At 43.9% G+C, this 24,941-nt stretch overlaps 1 protein-coding gene across 3 annotated transcripts in view; it reads right to left on the reverse strand.

The window, feature by feature from the left end:
- ints6l (integrator complex subunit 6 like) overlaps positions 1-24,941 on the reverse strand; it is a 222,322-nt gene that overhangs the window by 38,359 nt on the left and 159,022 nt on the right. For 2 of the 3 annotated variants that reach the window (XM_063061194.1, XM_063061193.1), the window contains one exon: positions 19,990-20,370. The exons of the other annotated variant lie outside the window; for it this stretch is intronic. In XM_063061194.1, the coding sequence (XP_062917264.1) occupies positions 19,990-20,370 (381 nt within the window). The remainder of the gene's footprint in view (positions 1-19,989; positions 20,371-24,941) is intronic. 3 annotated transcript variants of the gene reach the window in all.

A 24,941-nucleotide genomic window follows, 5' to 3' on the forward strand; every position in this document is an offset into this window, starting at 1 on the left:
ATTTTTGTGAACCTCCTTTGAACCCCCTCCAGTTTTAGCACATCCTTTCTAAGATGAGGGGTCTGAATCATCTGTGGATAGGGGAGAACCAGTGGATGTGGTATATTTGGATTTTCAAAAGGCTTTTGACAAGATCCCACACAGGAGATTAGTGTGCAAACTTAAAGCACACGGTATTGGGGGTAAGGTATTGGTGTGGGTGGAGAATTGGTTAGCAGACAGGAAGCAAAGAGTGGGAATAAACGGGACCTTTTCAGAATGGCAGGCGGTGACTAGTGGGGTACCGCAAGGCTCAGTGCTGGGACCCCAGTTGTTTACAATATATATTAATGACTTGGATGAGGGAATTAAATGCAGCATCTCCAAGTTTGCGGATGACACGAAGCTGGGTGGCAGTGTTAGCAGTGAGGAGGATGCTAAGAGGATGCAGGGTGACTTGGATAGGTTGGGTGAGTGGGCAAACTCATGGCAGATGCAATTTAATGTGGATAAATGTGAAGTTATCCACTTTGGTGGCAAAAATAGGAAAACAGATTATTATCTGAATGGTGGCCGATTAGGAAAAGGGGAGGTGCAACGAGACCTGGGTGTCATTATACACCAGTCATTGAAAGTGGGCATGCAGGTACAGCAGGCAGTGAAAAAGGCGAACGGTATGCTGGCATTTATAGCGAGAGGATTCGAGTACAGGAGCAGGGAGGTACTACTGCAGTTGTACAAGGCCTTGGTGAGACCACACCTGGAGTATTGTGTGCAGTTTTGGTCCCCTAATCTGAGGAAAGACATCTTTGCCATAGAGGGAGTACAAAGAAGGTTCACCAGATTGATTCCTGGGATGGCAGGTCTTTCATATGAAGAAAGACTGGATGAACTGGGCTTGTACTCGTTGGAATTTAGAAGATTGAGGGGGGATCTGATTGAAACGTATAAGATCCTAAAGGGATTGGACAGGCTAGATGCGGGAAGATTGTTCCCGATGTTGGGGAGGTCTAGAACGAGGGGTCACAGTTTGAGGATAGAGGGGAAGCCTTTTAGGACCGAGGTTAGGAAAAACTTCTTCACACAGAGAGTGGTGAATCTGTGGAATTCTCTGCCACAGCAAACTGTTGAGGCCAGTTCATTAGCTATGTTTAAAAGGAAGTTAGATATGGCCCTTGTGGCTACAGGGGTCAGGGGGTATGGAGGGAAGGCTGGGTTCTGAGTTGGATGATCAGCCATGATCATAATAAATGGCGGTTGCAGGCTCGAAGGGCCGAATGGCCTACTCCTGCACCTATTTTCTATGTTTCTATGTTTCTATGAATCAGCTCACAATACTCCAAGTGAGGCCTCACCACTGCTTTATAAAGTCTCAACATTACATCCTTGCTTTTATATTCTGGTCCTCTTGAAATGAATGCTAACATTGCATTTGCCTTCCTCACCACGGGCTCAACCTGCGATTAAACTTTAAGGAATCCTGCACAAGCACTCACTAGTCCCTTTCTTTACACCTCAGTTTTTTGTACTTTCTCTCCATTTAGAAAATACTCAACCCCTTCATTTCTTCTGTCAAAGTACATGACCATACATTTCCCAACACTATATTCCATCTAAAAGAGAAAATCTGCAGATGCTGAAAATCCGAGCAACACCTGGCAAAGGGTTTCAGCCCAAAACGTCAACTGCACTTTTTTCCATAGATGCTGCCTGGCATGCTGAATTCCTCCAGCACTTTTTATGTGTTACTGTATTCCATCTGCCATTTCTTTGCCCATTATCCTAATCTCTCCAAGTCCTTCTGTAGCCTCTCTACTTCCTCAAAACTACCAGCCCCTCCACCTATCTTCATATCATCTGCAAACTTTACAACAAAGCCATCAATTCCATTACTCAAATCGTTGATATATAACGTAAAAATTGTTCCATACATAGATCCCTGTGGAACACCATTAGTCACTGGCAGCCAGCCAGAAAAAACTGCCTTCATTCCCATTTTTGCCTCCTGCCAATAAGCCACCACTTTGTCCATGCTGGTATCTTTCCTGGTATACCTTAGGCTCATAGTTTGTTAAGCAGCCTCATGTGTGGCACCTTGTCAAAGGCCTTCTGAAAATCCAGGTACACAACATCAACTGACTCTCTTTTGTCTATCCTGCTTCAAGAATTCCAACAGATTTGGCAGGTGAGATTTTTCCTTGAGGAGACCATGCTGCCTACTGCCTATTTTGTCATGTGTCTCCAAATACCCTGAGACCTCATCCTTAATAATCAACTCCAACATCTTCCTAACCACTGAGGTCAGACTAACTGACCTATAGTTTCCATACTTTTGCCTCTCTGCCTTCTTAGCTAAGATAGACTGGCAAATGACACTTAAAGGGTTGACGGTGGATATGCAATGGCAAGCATTTCAAGATCGCATGGATGAACTACAACAATTGTTCATCCCAGTTTGGCAAAAGAATAAATCAAGGAAGGTAGTGCACCTGCGGCTGACAAGGGAAATTAGGGATAGTATCAATTCCAAAGAAGAAGCCGACAAATTAGCCAGAAAAAGTGGCTCACCTGACGACTGAGAGAAATTCAGAGTCCAGCAGAGGAGGACAAAGGGCTTAATTAGGAAGGGGAAAAAAGATTATGAGAGAAAACTGGCAGGGAACATAAAAACTGACTGTAGAAGCTTTTATAGATATGTGAAAAGAAAAAGATTGGTTAAGACAAATGTAGGTCCCCCACAGACAGAAACAGGTGAATTGATTATGGGGAACAAGGACATGGCAGACCAACTGAATAACTACTTAGGTTCTGTCTTCACTAAGGAGGACATAAATAATCTTCCAGAAATAGTAGGGGACAGAGGGTCCAGTGAGATGGAGGAACTGAGCGAAATACATGTTAGTAGGGAAGTGGTGTTAGGTAAATTGAAGGGATTAAAGGCAGATAAATCCCCAGGGCCAGATGGTCTGCATCCCAGTGTGCTTAAGGAAGTAGCCCAAGAAATAGTGGATGCATTAGTGATAATTTTTCAAAACTCTTTAGATTCTGGACTAGTTCCTGAGGATTGGAGGGTGGCTAATGTAACCCCACTTTTTAAAAAAGGAGGGAGAGAGAAACCAGGGAATTATAGACCAGTTAGCTTGACATCAGTGGTGGGGTAAATACGAGAGTCAGTTATCAAAGGTGTGATAACAGCACATTTGGAAAGCAGTGAAATCATCGGACAAAGTCAGCATGGATTTGTGAAAGGAAAATCATGCCTGACGAATCTCATAGAATTTTTTGAGGATGTAACGAGTAGAGTGGATAGGGGAGAATCAGTGGATGTGGTATATTTGGATTTTCAAAAGGCTTTTGACAAGGTCCCACACAGGAGATTAGTGTGTAAACTTCAAGCACACGGTATTGGGGGTAAGGTATTGATGTGGATAGATAATTGGTTGGCAGACAGGAAGCAAAGAGTGGGAATAAATGGGACCTTTTCAGAATGGCAGGCAGTGATTAGTGGAATACCGCAAGGCTCAGTGCTGGGACCCCAGCTGTTTACAATATATATTAATGACTTAGATGAGGGAATTGGAATAAGGAACCTTGGTTCTCAAGGGATATTGCAACTCTGATAAAGAAGAAGAGGGAGTTGTATGAAATGTATAGGAAACAGGGGGTAAATCAGGTGCTTGAGGAGTATAAGAAGTGCAAGAAAATACTTAAGAAAGAAATCAGGAGGGCTAAAAGAAGACATGAGGTTGCCTTGGCAGTCAAAGTGAAGGATAATCCAAAGAGCTTTTACAAGTATATTAAGAGCAAAAGGATTGTAAGAGATAAAATTGGTCCGCTTGAAGATCAGAGTGGTCGGCTTTGTGCGGAACCAAAGGAAATGGGGGAGATCTTAAATAGGTGTTTTGCGTCTGTATTTACTAAGGAAGCTGGCATGAAATCTATGGAATTGAGGGAATCAAGTAGTGAGACCATTGAAACAGTAAAGATTGAAAAGGAGGAGGTGCTTGCTGTCTTGAGGAAAATTAAAATGGATAAATCCCCGGGACCTGACAGAGTGTTCCCTCGGACCTTGAAGGAGACTAGTGCTGAAATTGCGGGGGCCCTGGCAGAAATATTTAAAATGTCGCTGTCTACAGGTGAAGTGCCGGAGGATTGGAGAGTGGCTAATGTTGTTCCGTTGTTTAAAAAAGGATCGAAAAGTAATCCGGGAAATTATAGGCTGGTGAGTTTAACGTCAGTAGTAGGTAAGTTATTGGAGGGAGTACTAAGAGACAGAATCTACAAGCATTTGGATAGACAGGGGCTTATTAGGGAGAGTCAACATGGCTTTGTGCGTGGTAGGTCATGTTTGACCAATCTCTTGGAGTTTTTCAAGGAGGTTACAAGGAAAGTGGATGAAGGGAAGGTAGTGGATATTGTCTACATGGACTTCAGTAAGGCCTTTGACAAGGTCCCGCATGGGAGGTTAGTTAGGAAAATTCAATCGCTAGGTATACATGGAGAGGTGGTAAATTGGATTAGACATTGGCTCGATGGAAGAAGCCAGAGAGTGGTGGTAGAGAATTGCTTCTCTGAGTGGAGGCCTGTGACTAGTGGTGTGCCACAGGGATCAGTGCTGGGTCCATTGTTATTTGTCATCTATATCAATGATCTGGATGATAATATGGTAAATTGGATCAGCAAGTTTGCTGATGATACAAAGATTGGAGGTGTGGTAGACAGTGAGGAAGGTTTTCAGAGCCTGCAGAGGGACTTGGACCAGCTGGAAAAATGGGCTGAAAAATGGCAAATGGAGTTTAATACTGACAAGTGTGAGGTATTGCACGTTGGAAGGAAAAACCAACGTAGAACATACAGGGTTAATGGTAAGGCACTGAGGAGTGCAGTGGAACAGAGGGATCTGGGAATACAGATACAAAATTCCCTAACAGTGTCGTCACTGGTAGGTAGGGTCGTAAAGAGAGCTTTTGGTACATTGGCCTTTATTAATCGAAGTATTGAGTATAAGAGCTGGAATGTTATGATGAGGTTGTATAAGGCATTGGTGAGGCCGAATCTGGAGTATTCTGTTCAGTTTTGGTCACCAAATTACAGGAAGGATATAAATAAGGTTGAAAGAGTGCAGAGAAGGTTTACAAGGATGTTGCCGGGACTTGAGAGACTCAGTTACAGAGAAAGGTTGAATAGGTTAGGACTTTATTCCCTGGAGCGTAGAAGAATGAGGGGAGATTTGATAGAGGTATATAAAATTATGATGGGTATAGATAAGAGTGAATGCAAGCAGGCTTTTTCCACTGAGGCAAGGGCAGAAAAAAACCAGAGGACATGGGTTAAGGGTGAGGGGGGAAAAGTTTAAAGGGAACATTAGGGGGGGCTTCTTCACACAGAGAGTGGTGGGAGTATGGAATGAGCTGCCAGACGAGGTGGTAAATGTGGGTTCTTTTTTAACATTTAAGAATATATTGGACAGATACATGGATGGGAGGTGTATGGAGGGATATGGTCCGTGTGCAGGTCAGTGGGACTAGGCAGAAAATGGTTCGGCACAGCCAAGAAGGGCCAAAGGGCCTGTTTCTGTGCTGTAGTTTCTTTGGTTCTAATTAAATGCAGCATCTCCAAGTTTGTGGATGACACGGAGCTGGGTGGCAGTGTCAGCTGTGAGGAGGATGCTAAGAGGATACAGGGTGACTTGGATAGGTTAGGTGAGTGGGCAAATTCATGGCAGATGCAATTTAATGTGGATAAATGTGAGGTTATCCACTTTGGTGGCAAAAACAGGAAAACAGATTATTATCTGAATGGTGGCCGATTAGGAAAAGGGGAGGTGCAACGAGACCTGGGTGTCATTATACACCAGTCATTAAAAGTGGGCATGCAGGTACAGCAGGCGGTGAAAAAGGCAAATGGTATGCTGGCATTCATAGCAAGAGGATTCGAGTACAGGAGCGGGGGGTTACTACTGCAGTTGTACAAGGCCTTGGTGAGACCACACCTGGAGTATTGTGTGCAGTTTTGGTCCCTTAATCTGAGGAAAGACATCCTTGCCATAGAGGGAGTACAAAGAAGGTTCACCAGATTGATTCCTGGGATGGCAGGACTTTCATATGATGAAAGACTGGATCGGCTAGGCTTATACTCGTTGGAATTTAGAAGATTGAGGGGGAATCTTATTGAAACATATAAAATTCTAAAGGAATTGGACAGGCTAGATGCAGGAAGATTGTTCCCGATGTTGGGGAAGTCCAGAACGAGGGGTCACAGTTTGAGGATAAAGGGGAAGCCTTTTAGGACCGAGATTAGGAAAAACTTCTTCACACAGGGAGTGGTGAATCTGTGGAATTCTCTGCCACAGGAAACAGTTGAGGCCAGTTCATTGGATATATTTAAGAGGGAGTTTGATATGGTCCTTGTGCCTAAAGGGATCGGGGGTATGGGGGGAAGGCTGGTACAGGGTTCTGAGTTGGATGATCAGCCATGATCATACTGAATGGCGGTGCAGGCTCGAAGGGCTGACTGCTGCACCTATTTTTTTCTAAGTTTTCTACGAAGAGCGGAGTGACATTTGCAATTTTCTAGTCTTCCCAAACCATTCTGGAATCTAGTGATTCTTGAAAGATCATTACCAATGTCTCCCATAATCTTTTCAGCCACCTGTTTCAGAAATCTGGGATGTATACCATCTGGTTGAGGTGGCTTATCTACCTTCAGACTTTTCAGTTTCCCAAGAACCTTCTCCCTAGTTATGGTAACCACACACTTCATGCCCCGACACCTGGAACTTCCACCAGATGGCTAGAGTCTTCCACAGCGAAGACTGATGCAATATGTATTCAGTTCATCTGTCATTTCCTTGTCCCCCATTACTACCTCTCTAGCATCTTTTTCCGGCAGTCCGATATCCACTCTTGCACTATGTATCTGAAGAAACTTTTGGTATCATATTCAATATTATTGGCTAGTTTACTTTCCTATTCCATCTTAATGACTTTCTGTGGACCCACACAAAAAAAAACAACTATTTTTAGTGTTGCTTTATCCTTAATAGAGCTGCATAAAGGGAACTGAGGAGCAATGTTTATCACACAGGGGGTGGTGTGTATATGGAATGAGCTGCCAGAGGATGGCCGGTACAACAGAATAATTGAAGAGGAATTTGAGTAAATACATGGAGGGAGGGGCCTGGAGGGATATAGGGTTGAACACAAAATTACAACTGTCAACATTGTAGGTGAAAGCCCTGCATCAGGCCTGTGATGCTTGGTCCTTTTTCACAGCTCTGAGCATTTCCTGAAGTAATGTTCTGGAATGGGATGGATCACCTCCAACAATCTTCTTGAACGGCAAAAACTAACTGGTTTGTTTTGTTTTTCTGCTCTTTATAAGCAGGGCATACTTGGGCTAGTTTCCACATTATTGGGTGATGTCTGGAAATGTAGGTGGTTCTGCACTTAGCTTCAGACTACAGTCACAGTGGTGTATGATTGCCTAGCCTTCGCAATATCCAATGCTCTCAGTGGCCTCTTGCTATAGAAACACAGAAAACCTACAGCACAATACAGGCCCTTCGGCCCACAAAGCTGTGCCGAATATGTCCTTACCTTAGAACTACCTAGGCTTACCCATAGCCCTCTATTTTTCTAAGCTCCATGTACCCATCCAGGAGTCTCTTAAAAGACCCTATCGTTTCCGCCTCCACCACCGCCGCTGGCAGCCCATTCCATGCACTCACCACTCTCCGTGTAAAAAAACTTACCCCTGACATCTCCTCTGTACCTACTTCCAAGCACCTTAAAGCTATGCCCTCTCGTGCTAGCCATTTCAGCCCTGGGAAAAAGCCTCTGACTATCCACATGATCAATGCCTCAAACATGGAAGGAATCAAACTGGCTAAATTGCTGGTAAGTATATTTGGTATAGATGGATACTTGATGCGCAAGAGATGAACAAGCTTGTTTCCGTGTTCTGTGAGACTATTTAATCAAAACTTTGTATTGCTTTTCTCTATGCATCTGCACCTGTTGAAATTGTAGGATGGCTGCGAAGAAATGTAAACAAGTTGACTTCCTTACCCACTTGCCAAAAGAACCAGCAACCCCACTACTTCAGTCCACTGATAGTTTTATGTCCCCCATGCACTCCCAGAGTCTGCTGTACCCATCCAATCCCAGAACACAAATGTTTCACCCAGTCACGAGGAATGTGAAGTTGGTTGACTTGGGGCAGCAGGAATCATTGCCCACTAATCTGAAATATCCCAGCTGGTTATGGTGAGCGGAAAAGGACAAAATGAGTGACAATAAAATTGTTAAGAATGGGAACAAGAGGCTGAATGCTGACCCAGTATGAGCAGATGGACAGATCATCCAGGAAATAATAACATACACTTTCACTGCAACTCCTGAAGTAATGTTTTCTGCAGATATGTCTACATGCTTCAATTAGTCCAGTGGACACATTGTTTAATAGTTATTCTGTGCATTTTGATCCAAATGCCTTAGTGTACTTCAGCAGACGGCTTACTAGAGTTTTTTCATCAAACTGACTGGCATCAACTCCCAGTTTGAAATATTTTCATTAATTCATCAAATGTGGTTATGTTAGATTCATAGAGTAATACTACATGGAAATTCTCCCTTCTGCCAAACACATCAATGCTGACCACAATGCCCATTTTAACTAGCCCCATTTGACTTTGTTTGACCTATATCCCTCTAAACTGTCGAAATGTCTTTTAAATGTTGTTATTGTATGTGCATCAATCACTTTCATAGATTTCACAGAGAAGAACAGCACAAAAACAAGCCCTTCGGCCCCATCAGCCTGCAGTGAGACCATAGCCCTCCATACCCCTGCTATACATGCACCTATCCAAACTTCTCCTAAATGTTGAAATTGACCTCACATGCACCACTTGTGCTGGCAGCTCATTCCACACTCTCACAACCCTTTGAGTGAAGAGGTTTCCCCTCACGTTCCCCTTAAACTTCTCACCTTTCAATCTTAACCCATGACCTCTGGTTGTAGTCCCACCCACCCTCATAAAAGCAGAGTTAGGCCATCTGGCCCATCGAGTCTGCTCCGCCATTCAATCATGGCTGATCCTTTTTTTTAAATCTCCTCCTCAACCTCAGTTCCCGGCCTTCTCCCCGTAACCTTTGATGCCATGTCCAATCAAGAACCTATCAATCTCTGCCTTAAATACACCCAACAACCTGGCCTCCATAGCTGCATACGGCAACAAATTCACCACCCTTTGGCTAAATAAATTTCTCTGCATCTCTGTTTTGAATGGGTGCCCCTCTATCCTGAGGCTGTGCCCTCTTCCCCTAGACTCTCCTACCATGGGAAACATCCTTTTCACATCTACTCTGTCTAGGCCTTTCAACATTCGAAAGGTTTCAATGAGATCCCCCTCATCCTTCTAAATTCCAGTGAGTACAGACCCAGAGCCATCAAATGTTCCTCGTATGATGATACTTTCATTCCTGGAATCATCCTTGTGAACCTCCTCCGGACCCTCTCCAATGCCAGCACATCTTTTCTAAAATGAGGGGCCCAAAACTGTTCACAATACTCAAGGTGAGGCCTCACCAGTGCCTTATAAAGCCTCAGCATCACATCCTTGCTCTTGTATTCTAGACCTCTTGAAATGAATCCAAACATGGCACTTGCCTTCCTCACCACCGACTCAACCTGTAAGTTAACCTTCCGGGTGTTCTGCACAAGGACTCCCAAGTCCCTTTGCATCTCTCCATTTAGAAAATAGTCCACACATTTATTTCTACTACCAAAGTGCATGACCATGCATTTTCCAAATTATATTTCATTTGCCACTTTCTTACTCATTCTCCTAATCTGTCTAAGTCCTTCTGCATCCTACCTGTTTCCTCAACACTACCTGCCCCTCCACCAATCTTGCATCATCTGCAAACTTGGCAACAAAGCCACCTATTACAACATCTAAATCATTTATAAATCATTTTTTTTCTTCGGCAGTTGAATAGGGCACGATTGCGCAAGCGCGTGTAAGTCGGACCGTGAGGCAGTGGGAGTATTTAAAAGACAGCAGATTAACGGAGCGGGCGACGAAGTAGAGAGAGACAGAGTAGGACGGCTTTGGCTCCTGAAGATTCAGCGAGCAGAAGTTGAGGAAGAGCTTCACTCCAAGTGAAGTGAGGCCGGGTAAGTTCCTTTAATAAATCTAATTAACTTAAGAGTAGATAATGGAGGCAGCAGTCAGGGCAGTTGAGTGCTCCGTTTGCAGGATGTGGGAAGTCAGGGACAGCACAATTGTCCGTGATTACTACACCTGCAAAAGGTGCATCCAGCTGCAGCTCCTGACAAACCGAGTTAGGGAACTGGAGCTGGATGAACTTCGGATCATTCAGGAGGCAGAGGCAGAAATAGAGAGGAGTTACAGGGAGATAGTCACCCCTAAGAGTCAGGAGACAGGTAGCTGGGTGACTGTCAGGAGAGGGCAGGGGAAGAGACAGAATGAGCAGAGCACCCCTGCGGCCATTCCCACTAATAATAAGTACGTCGTTTTGGATACTGTTGATGGGGACGACCTACCAGGGACAAGTTGCGGTGGTTGCGTCTCTGGTGCCGAGATGGGACCCTCAACTCAGAAGGGAAGGACGGAAAAGAGGAGAGCAGTAGTGATAGGGGATTCGATAGTTAGGGGGACAGATAAGAGGTTCTGTGGAAGAGATCGAGAATCCTGGATGGTCTGTTGCCTCCCTTGCGCCAAGGTCTGTGATATCTCGGATCGAGTTCTCAGAATTCTCAAGAGGGAGGGTGAGCAGCCGGATGTCATGGTCCATGTAGGGACCAATGACGTGGGTAGGAAGAGTGAGGAGGTCCTGAAAGGCGAGTTTAGGGAGTTAGGCGCCAAGTTAAAGGACAGGACCTCCACGATAGCAATCTCAGGATTGCTACCAGTGCCACATGCAGGCAGGTTCAGAAATAGTAAGATAGCGCAGATCAACACGTGGCTGAAGACATGGTGCGGGACGTAGGGCTTCAGATATATAGATAATTGGGCAGTTTTCCAGGGAAGGTGGGACCTGTTCCAGTGGGACGGTCCACATCTGAACTGGACGGAAACAAATATTCTTGCGGGTAGGTTTGCTAGAGAGGCTCCAGTGGATTTAAACTAGATACAAGGGGGGAGGGGAACCAGAGTGTAGGAACAGTTGTAGGGAAGAAGGAAGAAAATAGTAAAATTGTTGGCACAGTTCATGATAAACAGAGAGTAAAAGGTGGAAAATTTCTTAAATGCATTTATTTTAATGCTAGGAGCATTGTAAGAAAGGTGGATGAGCTTAAAACATGGATTGATACCTGGAAGTATGATGTGGTAGCTAATAGTGAAATATGGTTACAGGAGAGGTGTGACTGATAGCTAAATATTCCTGGATTTAATTGCTTCAGGTGTGATAGAATCGGAGGGACAAGAGGGGGAGGGGTTGCATTGCTTGTCAGAGAAATTATTACAGCGGTGCTATGGCAGGATAGATTAGAGGGCTCGTCTAGGGAGGCTATTTGGGTGGAATTGAGGAATGGGAAAGGTGCAGTAACTCTTATAGGGATGTATTATAGACCACCAAATGGGGAGCAAGAATTGGAGGAGCAAATTTGTAAGGAGATAGCAGATATTAGTAGTAGGCACAAGGTTGTGATTGTGGGAGATTTTAATTTTCCACACGTAGACTGGGAAGCCCATACTGTAAAAGGGCGGGATGGTTTGGAGTTTGTAAAATGCGTGCAAGATAGTTTTTTGCAGCAATACATAGAGGTACCAACGAGAGAAGGGGCAGTGTTGGATCTCCTGTTAGGGAATGAGATAGGGCAGGTGACGGAGGTTTGTGTTGGGGAGCACTTCGGGTCCAGTGATCACGACGCTTTTAGTTTCAATATAATTATGGAGAAATTATAGATCTGGACCCAGGGTCGAGATTTTTGATTGGAGAAAGGCTAACTTTGAGGAGATGCAAAAGGATTTAGAAGGAGTGTATTGGGACAATTTGTTTTATGAGAAGGATGTAATAGAGAAATGGAGGTCATTTAAAGGTGAAATTTTGAGCGTACAGAATCTTCATGTTCCTGTTAGGTTGAAAGGAAAGGTTAAAAGTTTGAGAGAGCCATGGTTTTCAAGGGATACTGGAAACTTGGTTCAGAAAAAAAGAGAGATCTACAATAAATATAGACAGCATGAAGTAAATAAGGTGCTCCAGGAATATAAAGAATGTAAAAAGAATCTTAAGAAATTAGAAAAGCTAAAAGAAGATATGAGGTTGCTTTGGCAAGTAAGGTGAAAGTAAATCCAAAGGGTTTCTACCGTTATATAAATAGCAAAAGGATAGTGAGGGATAAAATTGGTCCCTTAGAGAATCAGAGTGGACGGCTATGTGTGGAGCCAAAAGAGATGGGGGAGATGCTTAACAATTTCTGTTCTTTGGTATTCACTAAGAAGAAGGATATTGAATTGTGTAAGATAAGGGAAACGGGTGGGGAAGTTATGAAAACTATGAAGATTAAAGTAGTAGTAGTACTGGAGCTTTTAAGGAATATAAAAGTGGATAAGTCTCCAGGTCCTGACAGGATATTCCCTAGGACATTGAGAGAAGTTAGTGTGGAAATAGCAGGGGCTCTGACAGAAATATTTCAAATGTCTTTAGAAATGGGGATGGTGCCAGAGGATTGGCATATTGCTCATGTTGTTCCATTGTTTAAAAAGAGTTCTAAGAGTAAACCTAGCAATTATTGGCCTGTGAGTTTGACGTCAGTGGTGGGTGAATTGGTGGAAAGTATTCTTAGAGATGGTATATATAACTATCTGGATAGACAGGGTCTGACTAGGAACAGTCAACATGGATTTGTGAGTGGAAGGTCATGTTTGACAAATCTTACTGAATTTTTTGAAGACGTTACTAGGAATGGACGAGGGTAAAGCAGTGGATGTTGTCTATATGGACTTCAGTAAGGCCTTTGACAAGGTTCCACACCGAAGGTTAGTTAGGAAGGTTCAATCATTAGGTATTAGTATTGAAATAGTAAAATGGATTCAGCAGTGGCTGAATGGGAGACGCCAGAGAGTGGTGGTGGAAAACTGTTTGTCAGATTGGAGGCCAGTGACTAGTGGTGTTCCTCAGGGATCTGTACTGGGTCCAATGTTATTTGTCATATACATTAATGATCTGGATGACGGGGTGGTAAATTGGATGAGTAAGTATGCAGATGATACTAAGATAGGTGGAGTTGTGGATAATGAAGTAGGTCTTCAAAGCTTGCAGAGAGATTTAGGCCAGTTAGAAGAGTGGGCTGAAAGATGGCAGATGGAGTTTAATGCTGATAAATGTGAGGTGCTACACTTTGGTAGGACTAATCAAAACAGGACATACATGGTAAACGGTAGGGCATTGAAGAATGTAGTAGAACAGATGGATCTAGGAATAATGGTGCACAGTTCCCTGAAGGTGGAATCTCATGTGGATAGGGTGGTGAAGAAAGCTTTTGGTATGCTGGCCTTTATAAATCAGAGCATTGAGTATAGGAGTTGGGATGTAATGTTGAAATTGTACAAGGCATTGGTGAGGCCAAATTTGGAGTATTGTGTACAGTTTTGGTCACCAAATTATAGGAAAGATGTCAACAAATTAGAAAGAGTACAGAGAAGGTTTACTAGAATGTTACCTGGGTTTCATCACCTAAGTTACAGAGAAAGGTTGAACAAGTTGGGTCTTTATCCTTTGGAACGTAGAAGGTTGAGGGGGGACTTGATAGAGGTATTTAAGATTATGAGAGGGATAGATAGAGTTGACGTGGATAAGCTTTTTCCATTGAGAGTGGGGGAGATTCAAACAAGAGGACATGAGTTGAGAGTTAAAGGGCAAAAGTTTAGGGGGAACTTCTTTACTCAGAGAGTGGTGACTGTGTGGAATGAGCTTCCAGCAGAAGTGGTTAAGGCAGGGTCAATGTTGTCGTTTAAAGTTAAACTGGACAGCTACATGGATAGGAAAGGAATGGAGGGTTCTGGGCTGAGTGCACATTGGTGGGACTAGGTGAAAGTAAAGAGTATTTGTCATATGGTTTTATATGGTTACAGCATAAAATGAAGTGGTCTCAACATAGACCCCTGCAGAACACCACTAGTCACTGGCAGTCAACCAGAAAAGGATCCTTTTATTCCCACTCGCTGCCTCCTACCATTCAGCCAATGCTCTAACCATGCCAGTAACCTTCCTGTAATACCATGGGCTCTTAACTTGGTAAACAGCCTCATGCGTGGCACCTTGTCAAAGGCCTTCTGAAAGTCCAAATATTCAACATTCACTGCATGCCTTTTATATCCTACTAATAATCTCCTCAAAGAATTCCAGAAGGTTCTTCAGGCAGGATTTTCCCCGAAGGAAACCATGCCGACTTTGTGCTATCTTGTTCTGTGTCACCAAGTACTCCATCACTCCAAGTACTCACCACCCTCTGTGAAAAGCAGTTCCTCCTCACCTCTGTCCTAAATCTATTCCCCTGAATCTTAAGACCATATCCCCTAGTTCTAGTCTCACCTATCAATGGAAACAACTTTCCTGCCTTTATCTTATCTATCCCTTTCATAATTTTATGTTTCTATAAGATCTCCTTTCATTCTTCTGAATTCCAAGCGAGTACAGCCCCAGATGACTCAATCTCTCCTCACAGTCTAACCCCTTCATCTCTAAAATCAACTTGGTGAACCTCCTCTGCACCGCCTCCAAAGCCAGTATATCCTTCGAGTAAGGAGACCAGAACAGCACATAGTACTCCAGGTGCGGCCTCACCTGTACCATTGCAGCATAACCTCCCTGCTCTTAAGTTCAATCCCTCTAGCAATGAAGGGCAACATCCTATTCGCCTTCTTGATAGTCTGCTGCACCTGCAAATCAACCTTTTGATTTGCAAGCACTCCCAAGTCAGTCTGCACAGCAACATGCTGCAAATTTTTACCATTTAAATAATAATCTGCTCCATTTTTCCTTCCAAAGTGGATGACCTCACATTCTCCAACATTGTATTCCATCTGCAAAAGCCTTGCCCACTCAATTAACCGATCTATATCTATCTGCAGGCTCCCCGTATCTTCTGCACAATTTGCTTTTGCACTCAATTTAGTATCATCATCAAATTTTGATAGAGTACACTCAGTCCCCTCTTCCAGGTCGTTAATGTATACCATGAACAGTTGTGGGCCCAGTACCAGCCTGCACTGTTTGCCAACCCGAGTAAAACCCATGTATCCCAACTCTCTGCTTTCCATCAGTTAACTAATCCTCTATCCATGCTAATACATCACCCCCAACTCTATGCATCCTTAACTTATGGATAAGTCTTTTATGTGGTACTTTATCAAACGCCTTCTGGAAATCCAAGAAAATAAAACCCATCTGTTCCCCTCTATCCACTATGCTCATTATATCCTCGAAGAACTCCAGTAAGTTTGTCAAACAGGGCCTGCCTTTGGTGAATCCATGCTGCGTCTGTCTGATGGATCCATTTCTTTCCAGATGCCTCACAATTTCTTCATTAATGATAGGTTCAAGCATTTTCCCAGCGACAGATATTAAACTAACTGGCCTACAGTTACCTACCTTTTGCCTACATCCTTTTTTGAACAGTGGCGTGACATTCGCCATCTTCTAATCAGCTGGTACCTGCACAGAGTCCAAAGAATTTTGGTAAATTTTCACCAAAGCCTCTACTATCATTTCTGCCATATCTATCAGTACCCTGGGATGCATTCCATCAGGACCAGGGGACTTAACTATCTTTAGGCCCACAAGTTTGATCAGCACTACCTCTGCAGTGATAGCTATTGCATCGAGATCCTAAGGCAGAAGGAGATGAGTTATTAACTTCAAACTTCCTGCATTTTCACTCAAAGAGATGAACTGCACATGCATGTAATGAGAGCTCTATAACTCATCTCCTTCTACCTTAGGCTACAAACTATCAATCACTCCTGCTGTAGACCACCTGGAGGTCCAAGACACTCTCGTTATATGTACGTGCAGTTCAACTCTTTGAGTGAAAATGCAGAAAGTTTGAAGTTAATAACTCATCTCCTTCTACAAACTTATCAATCACCCCTGCTGTGGACCACTTCTACAAAGAAGAGATCCATATGCTCTACGACCACTGGACTAAATGTGCACATGTAGGAGGGGACTAGGTTGAAAAATAAATGTGCTGGGTTTTCTAAATTTGACTCTTTCTACCTTAGGCCACGAACTTATCAATTACCCCTCGTCTTTCATTTGCCACTTTCTTGCTCAATCTCCTAAACTGTCTAAGTCCTTCTGCAGTCTATCTGTTTCCTCAACACTACCTACTCCTCCACCAATCTTCATATCATTTGCAAACTTGCCAACAAAGTCATCTATTCCATCATCTAAATCACTGATATACAGCATAAAAAGCAGGACCAACACTGACACCTGCGGAACACCGCTCGTCACTGGCAGGCAACCAGAAAAATCGTTTGATTCCCACTCACTGCCTCCTGCCAATCAGCCAATGCTTGAACCATGCCAGTAACTTTCCTGTAATACCACGGGCTCTTAACTTGGTAAGCAGCCTCATGTCTGGCACCTTGCTGGAGGCCTTCTGAAAATCCAAATATACAACATCCACCACATCTCCTTTACCTATCCTATGTGTAATCTCCTCAGAGAATTCCAACAGGCATGTCAGCCAAGATTTTCCCTTAAGGAAACCATACTGACTTTATCCTGTCTTGTCCTGTGTCACCAAGTACTCCATAACCTCATCCTTAACAATTGACTCCAATATCTTTCTAACCACTGAGACCAGGCTAGATGGTCTATAATTTCCTTTCTGCTGCCTCCCTCTTTTCTTAAAGAGTGGAGTGATATTTAAAATTTTCCAGTCCTCTGGCACAATGCCCATACAATGATTACTACTGCCTCCACAATCTCTACCACTACCTCTTTCAGAACTCTAGGGTGCAGTTCATCTGGTCCGGGTGATTATGTACTCTTAGGTCTTTCATCTTTTTGAGCACCTTTTCCCTTGTAATAGTAACTGCACTCACCTCTCTTCCCTCATACCCTTCAACACCTGGCACACTGCTAGTGTCTTCCACAGTGAAGACTGATGCAAAATACTCAGTTAGTTCATCTGCTATCTCCTTGTCCTTGCCTTATTTCTCCGGTCTCATTTTCTAGCAGTCCTACATCCACTCTCATCTCCCTTTTATTTTTATATCCTTGAAAAAGCTTTTACTATCCACTTTGATATTGTTTTCCAGCTTGTTTTCATATTTCTTCTTTTTTCTCCTAATGATTCTTTTGGTTGCTCTCTGTAGGGTTTTAAAAGCTTCCCAATTCTCTATCTTCCCACAAATTTTTGCTTTGTTATGCGCCCTCTTTTTTGCTTTTACATTAGCTTTGTCTCCCCTTGTCAGCCACAATTGTACTATTCTGCCATTTGAGCATTTCTTCATTTTTGGAATACATCTATCCCGCACCCTCCTCACTTACTTCCTGTGTCCTGCACCTTGGGTGACTACCTCTCTTTATGTCCTATCCATCATCCCTTCAGCCTCCTGAATGATCTGGAGTTCATCCAGTTTCAGCCCCAACTCTTAACATGGAATGTTAGAAGCTGCATCTGGATGCACTTCTCACAGTTGTAGTTGTCAGGAACACTGGAGGTCTCCCTGCCTTCCCACATCTTACGAGAGGAGCATTCAATTGTCCTACCTGGCATCTCTGCTATGCTAAGCACATATAAAGAAGGGAAGCAGAAAAAAAAAACTTTACCTATAGTTTTTCCTTTTTCCTTCTCTGACTGAAGCCTCAAGGAGCTCAGCACCTGGCCGTGTGGTGTGCCAACAACAACCTGGACCTTAACACCCAGAAGACCAAGGACATCATTGTGGACTTCAGGCATGCTAGGAGCTACACTCACGTCCCCAGCTACATCAACGGAGCTGTAGTGGAGCGTTTATCAAGCTTCAACTTCCTTGGTGTCCACATTTCTGAGGATCTCACCTGGTCCCTCAACTCCTCCATCCTGATTAAAAAGGCACAACAGTGCCTTTATTTCCTGCAGAGCATGAAGAAAGCTCATCTCTGTCCCAGGATACTGACGGACTTTTACCGTTGTACCATTGAGAGCATACTCACCAACTGCATCTCAGTGTGGTACGGCAATTGTCCCGTATCGGACCACAAAGCACTCCAGCGTGTGGTAAAAACTGCCCCGCGGATTATCAGCACCCAGTTGCCCACCATTGAGAACATCTACCATAAACGCTGCCTGGGCAGGGCGAAAAGCATTATCAAGGATGCATCTCACCCTAACCATGGACTTTTTACTCTCCTCCCATCCGGTAGGCACTACAGGAGCCTCCGCTCCCGCACCAGCAGGCACAGGAAGAGCTTCTTCCCTGAGGCTGTGACCCTGCTGAACCTCACATCACAGCGCTAAGCAGTATTGCACCCATATTGTACTGTCTCAGTACTTTTATATTTGTGTGCTGTAGCACTTACTTTTTATTCGCAGTTATCTTGTAAATAACACTATTCTTTGCATTTCTGGTTAGATGCTAACTGCATTTCATTGGCTTTGGATCTGTACTTGGCACAATGACAATAAAGTTGAATCTAATCTAATCTAAAGCCTCACCTCTCTAACTCAGAATATGGCCGTTGTGCTTGTCTTCCTTAAATTCGCTCTTGCTTATCAATCCCAAATGCCAATTGGTCACTGGTCAGAGCTCAAATAAGCTACGGTGATCTGGTGCTGCCTTTTTCTACTCAGGCAGTGGACATGAGTGAAATCCCCTCCTCACAAACTTCCTAGTTGTACAGCAAGGATCGACAGTGCCACCCTCAGTGACTGAGTTGGCATCAAGCACACTGGAGCATACTCGTGACTGGAACATAGCGGTCAACCTTGACAAAAGGCTAATATTTCCCCCGGAGATATCTACTACCACCCTCAGACCAGACTTGGTCTTGTGGTCCAGCAGTCTGAAGGCTGTAGTAATCACAGAGCTCACAGTGCCCTGAGAAGATGCAGTCTGTGAGGCGTATGAGGGGGAACATGTAAGATACGCTGAGCTGGCCACAGGGGCGAGGTAGTGTGGATGGAAGGTGCAGATTTTCCCAGTGGAGGTTGGCTACTTCCATGGTCAGATTGCTGAAGGGATTGGGAATCCGTGGCCAGGGCCGGCGGCAAGCTATAACGAACTTTCGGAGGCAGCTGAGTGAAGCCGCCACTGGTTATGGACGAAGAGGAGTGATGGCAGCTGGGCCCTAAAATGACCCATGGGTGGCCAGATGTGGAGGGGGTACACTTGGGATGCCAGGTCGCACTGTTGAGCCCTCTGGAGATGTAGTGGGCTTAAACTGACAAAACATCTGGGGGGGGGGGTGCTCACCTGATGACCCCAGGAAGCATCTGCCACCCACCAAGCCCTACCTCAAGATCTCTATGCTCAAGACCTGAGGTAGGACCTGCTTATCAAAAGGATTGAAACATCTAGTCCCATGAACTCAAACTGATGTCTGGATTGGCTGGTCGCCAGAGCTCAAATAAGCTGCCGCAATCTCTGGTAACTAAGCCTCTCTGAAATTGCCACACATGTCCTGTTTAAATCTTTCCCTCTCACTAATACCTATGCCTTCTAGTTTCCTATTCCCTGGGAAAAAGACTGTGTGCATTCACCCTATCTATGACCCTCATTATGCACTTCTATAAGACAGTTCCTGAGTTTCTTACATTGCAACGAATGAAGACTTAGTCTGCCCAACTGGTACCTGTAATTTAGACCCTTGAGTCCCAGCACCATTCACATAAATCTTCTTTACACTCTTTCCAGGTTAATGACATATTTCCAGTAACAGGGTAGCTAAAACTGAGCACAATGTTGTCAAGAGATTTTGATCGATTCCTGCTCTTCACACATCAATTCTGAGATCAATGAGCAGTGTAAGGTACACTTACTCCTTCCAGGTTTGCGAATCTCCTTCATGACTTTGATCCTGAGCTCTGCATTATTCTCTTCTGCCACGGGCTGAACTTGCTCTGCGTTCATGGTAGGTGAGGATATACCCAGGATGCCCTCCCGTGTCACATCTGCTTCAACATCACTCTTAGATGGGCTCTCCAAGCAGTTCCTCATTTCAACATCCAGCCCAAATTTATAATCCAGTGTATCATCAGACACGTGATTGAGTTCTGGCACAGAGTCAGGGGGCACTGGGGGGGCTGATGCTGAAGCAGGTATTTCAGCAGGTGCTGCTTCCACTGCATCACCAATGGCTTTACCCAGGAGCTGCCACACATCCTTTTCTGTGCTCACTTCATTTGTTGCACCACTTGTATCTACATGTGAAAGAACAAAACTTCAGCAATAAATCTAGTTTTAACGCTAGTAAGTAATGAACAATTCTTCATTGGCATACGAAAACAAAACAAGGACAGGCCAGATGCCCCCTTGTGCTTCCCCTGCAGGGTCTTTTACATCCATGCAACTTTCTTGCACAAATCCTATCATATTGATTACTTTAATTAATCAGCACCATCAGTTCACAAGAATACAAAGAGGCAAGGGGAGAGAAGGGCTAGATTGATCTTGGAGTAGGTTAAAGGGTCAGCACAACATTGTGGGCCAAAGAGCACGTACTGTTCTGTTCTATGAGGCTGCCCCATATTCACATAACAACTTGGCTCACCTTCTGACTCAATGCCACTTTCTTGCATTAATGTCCTGTTGTTATCCAAAAATTTGCTGACCTGCCTTGAATGTCCTCAGATTGAGTCTCCATGTTCCTCTTTGGTACAGGATTCTGAAGATTCAGTATCCTCCAGGTGAAGAAATTTCTTCTCATATGTGCATTGAGCTCAACACTTTGAAACATAGAACATAGAAATCTACAGAACATTACAGGCCCTTCGGCCCACAATGTTGTGCCAATCATATAACCTAATCTGGAAACTGCCTAGAATTTCCCTACCACAGAACCCTCTATTTTTCTAAGCTCCATGTACCTATCTAAGAGTCTCTTAAAAGACAAAATTGTACCCGCCTCGACCACCATCACTGGCAGTGCATTCCACGCACCCACTATTCTCTGTGTGAAAAACTTACCTCTGACATCCCCCTCGTACCTACTTCCAAGCACCTTAAAACTATGTCCCCTCGTGTTAGCCATTTCAGCCCTGGGAAAAGTCACTGGCTATCCACACGATCAATGCCTCATCATCTTCTGGGGTCTAACTAAGGTCTTATATAGCTGTAACATTACCTCATGGCTCTTGAACTCAATCCCATGATTGATGAAGACCAACACTCTAAACCCCTTCATAACAACATTGTCAACCTGCGCAGCAGCTCTGAGTGTCCTATGGACACAGGCCCCAAGATCCCTCTGACCCTCCACACTGCCAAAAGTCTAACAATTAATATTATATTCTGTCTTCAAGTTTGACCTACTGAAATGAATTACTTCACAGTCATCTGCCACTTCTCAGCCCAATTCTGCATGCTATTGATGTCGCATTGTAACCTCTGACAACCTTCAAGACTATCCACAACATCCCCAACGTTTGTGTCATCAGCAAACTTTAACCCACCCTTCTACTTCCTCATCCAGGTCATTTATAAAAATCCAGGTCCAAGGGAAGGGCATTAGGACCCATACAGCTTGGCACTGGTGTCGTTGCAGAGCAATGTGTGGTTAAGTGCCTTGCTCAAGGACACACACACTGCCTCAGCCAAGGCTCGAACTAACGACCTTCAAATCACTAGATGAATGCCTTAACCACTTGGCCACACGCCAACACAACGTCTAAGTTAATACCTTTCAAAAGCTCCAGCACATCTTCTTTCTTTTTTTCTCAACAATATTTTTATTGTTTTTGTAAATAAAGAGAGCATAGTATAAAGGAGATTTGTGCAGTGCATAACAAGTGTATCAAATGTACAATTCATATTTATGAAAATGATGCACCCAGAGTACAATCATTCTTTGATTATCCCCTCACCCCTCCCAGTCCCCAACTCCAAGCTATCATTGCATTAGCAAATAGAGTTAAACAGAACCTTTGCCCCCACAGAGCTGCATTGGTATAGAGAACCCACATCAAAGTTGCTGGTGAACGCAGCAGGCCAGGCGGCATCTCTAGGAAGAGGTACAGTCGACGTTTCAGGCCGAGACCCTTCGTCAGGACTTGTTTGGTATAGAGAAGGTGTGTTTTCCTGATACATAGACTGTTGTATGTTTACAAGTCTGAGTCCACAGAATTTTACTGGAAAATGCTGGAGGTCAGGGATTTATTTACTGAGGAAAGAAAGAAAGGATGGACCTTTAGTCTGGCTGGGAATTCTGAAAATATTCAGGAAGGGGTCCCCACACCTTTTGGAACTTTATAACTGAGTTGAGAATTGAATAATGGATCTTCTCAAGGTGTAGACTAGACATGATGTCTCTGAGCCACTGAGTGTGGGCGGGTGGGGCAGCATCCCTCTACCTGAGCAAGACTGCGCGCCTGGCCAACAGAGAGGCAAAAGACAGTGTGCGCCATTTGGTCCGACTTAGGTGCGTGTCCCCCTCTCCAGAGGTGCCAAAAAGAGCAATCAAAGGGTTAGGTTCCAAATTGTAATTAAGAATTTGGGATGGTGTTTGGAAAACATCTTTCCAGTATTTTTCCAAGCTAGGGCATGCCCAGTACACGTGAATGAGGGAAGCTTCACCCCTTTTGCATTTGTCGCAACAGGGATTAACATCTGGGTAAATGCGAGACAACTTAGTTTTAGACATATGGGCCCTGTGTACGACCTTGAACTGTAACAGGCAGTGGCGGGCACATAAAGAGGTTGCGTTAACTAACTTGAGAATTGCATCCCATACCTCATCTGACAGTGAGAAACTTAAATCTTGCTCCCAGGCAGTTTTAATTTTGTCAAGGGGGGCTCACCTCAGAGCCGCTAGCTTGTTGCAAATAGCAGATACTAGACCTTTGCGCAATGGATTCATGCAGATCAACGACGTTTGTGTCGGGTGTCTCAGGGAAGTTTGGTATCAGAGGGCTGATAAAGTGTCTAATTTGCAAATATCTGAAGCAATGAGTGTTGGGTAGGTTAAACTTTGCAGACAGTTGTTCAAATGATGCAAAGCAGTTGTCTATAAAAAGATTTTTAAAGCGCCTGATGCTCTTTCTGTACCAGTTTTGAAATGTTGGATCATGTATAGAAGGCTGGAAGAGATGATTATATAGAATAGGACTTGAAAGAGAGAAGCCATGGAGACCACTATGCTTTCTGAACTGAGCCCATACTCTCAGGGTGTGCCTGATAACAGGATTAGTAATTGGTTTAGGCGTAAGAAAAGGGAGTGCAGAGATGGAGACTTTTTTTTGGCATGTACCTGCGTGCGTGCAAGTCTGTGCGTGCGCGTGTGCATCCATGATGATGTCTTTTTCATGGCTTTTTAACAGATATTTACAAGGCGCAGAGCGAGAGAGAGAGAGAGACTGTGTGGCGCGCCACTCCTCACACAGCCATTTCGCAGTATTCTTCCCTTTATTTTTTACGAGGTCGAGTTGCGATCTCGACACTCAACCCAGCACGGATGGAAAGTGTACTTGGGAGTGGACCCAGCTGGTTTCGGACCTGGGATCCTCTGCTCCCGGGTCCGGCGCCGATGTCATTGCGCCACCAGCCGGCCCAGGAGATGGAGACATTCTTAATAGAGTTCAGCTCCATTGTCACCCATACTGGGCAGTCAGATTGGTTGTAAAAATGAGACCAAAAGGTGAGACAGTGTATGTTAGCTGCCCAGTAATATAAGTGGAAATTGGGCAAAGCTATGCCCCCATCTCTTTTAGATTTTGAACATGGACTTTATTCAGTCGGGAATGCTTGCCCTTCCATAAGTAGGACGATATGACTGAGTCTATCGAGTCAAAGAAGGCTTTAGGAATGAAAATTGGTATGGATTGAAAAAAATATAAGAATTTAGGAAGGATGTTCATTTTGACAACATTGATTCGGCCCATCAGGGACATGGACAGGGGTGACCATTGTGCTAGGCCCTGTTTTGTATGATTTAACAAATTATTAAAATTTTCTCCAAAAAGACACTTATGTTTCCTTGTTACTGTGACACCAAGGTAAGTAAATTGGTTATTCACTACCTTAAAAGGGAGGTAATGGAACTCTGATGTTTGTGCTTCTAGATTTATTGGAAAAAGTTCGCTCTTGTCCAAGTTAAGTTTGTATCCTGAAAACTGGCGAAATTTGTTACAGTGAGAACATGGAGTGGGGGTTAAGGAGGTGATCGGGTTTGATATAAAAAGTAAAAGATTGTCAGCATAAAGGGAGACTTTGTGCTCAACTCCCTCTCTGCAAATCCCTGTCAGATCCGCACAACTACAGAACTCAATCGCCAGTGGCTCTATGGCCAGATCAAAAAGTAAAGGGCTTAAGGGGCACCCTTGGCAGGTTCTGCGTTTGAGGTTGAAAAGTTGGGATTTCTGAGAATCAGTCAAAACAGAGGCAGTAGGACGCAAATATAACAGTTTAATCCACGTTAAGTCAAACTTTTCTAAAACAGCAAAGAGGTAATTCCACTCCACACGGTCGAACGCTTTCTCTGCGTCTAAAGAAATGACACATTCAGATCCCAACTGAAGGTGAGTATAAAATATTTAAGAATATGTTAAAAAAGGGGAGACGGTTTTTGACAAAGCCGGTTTGGTCTTCAGCAATCTACGGGCCAAAACTTTAGCTAAAATTTTGACATCGACATTTAACAGAGAGATTGGCTTGTATGAGGAGCACTCTACTGGATCTTTGCCTCTCTTCGCTAAAAGAATGATGCATGCCTCATTAAATGATGCTGGCAGTTTACCTTGTTTAAACGAATCAGATAGAACCAAAGTTAGTTGAGGTA

This window comes from Mobula hypostoma, chromosome 10 (genome assembly GCF_963921235.1).
Source record: "Mobula hypostoma chromosome 10, sMobHyp1.1, whole genome shotgun sequence".
NCBI classification, from domain to species: Eukaryota; Metazoa; Chordata; class Chondrichthyes; order Myliobatiformes; family Myliobatidae; genus Mobula; species Mobula hypostoma.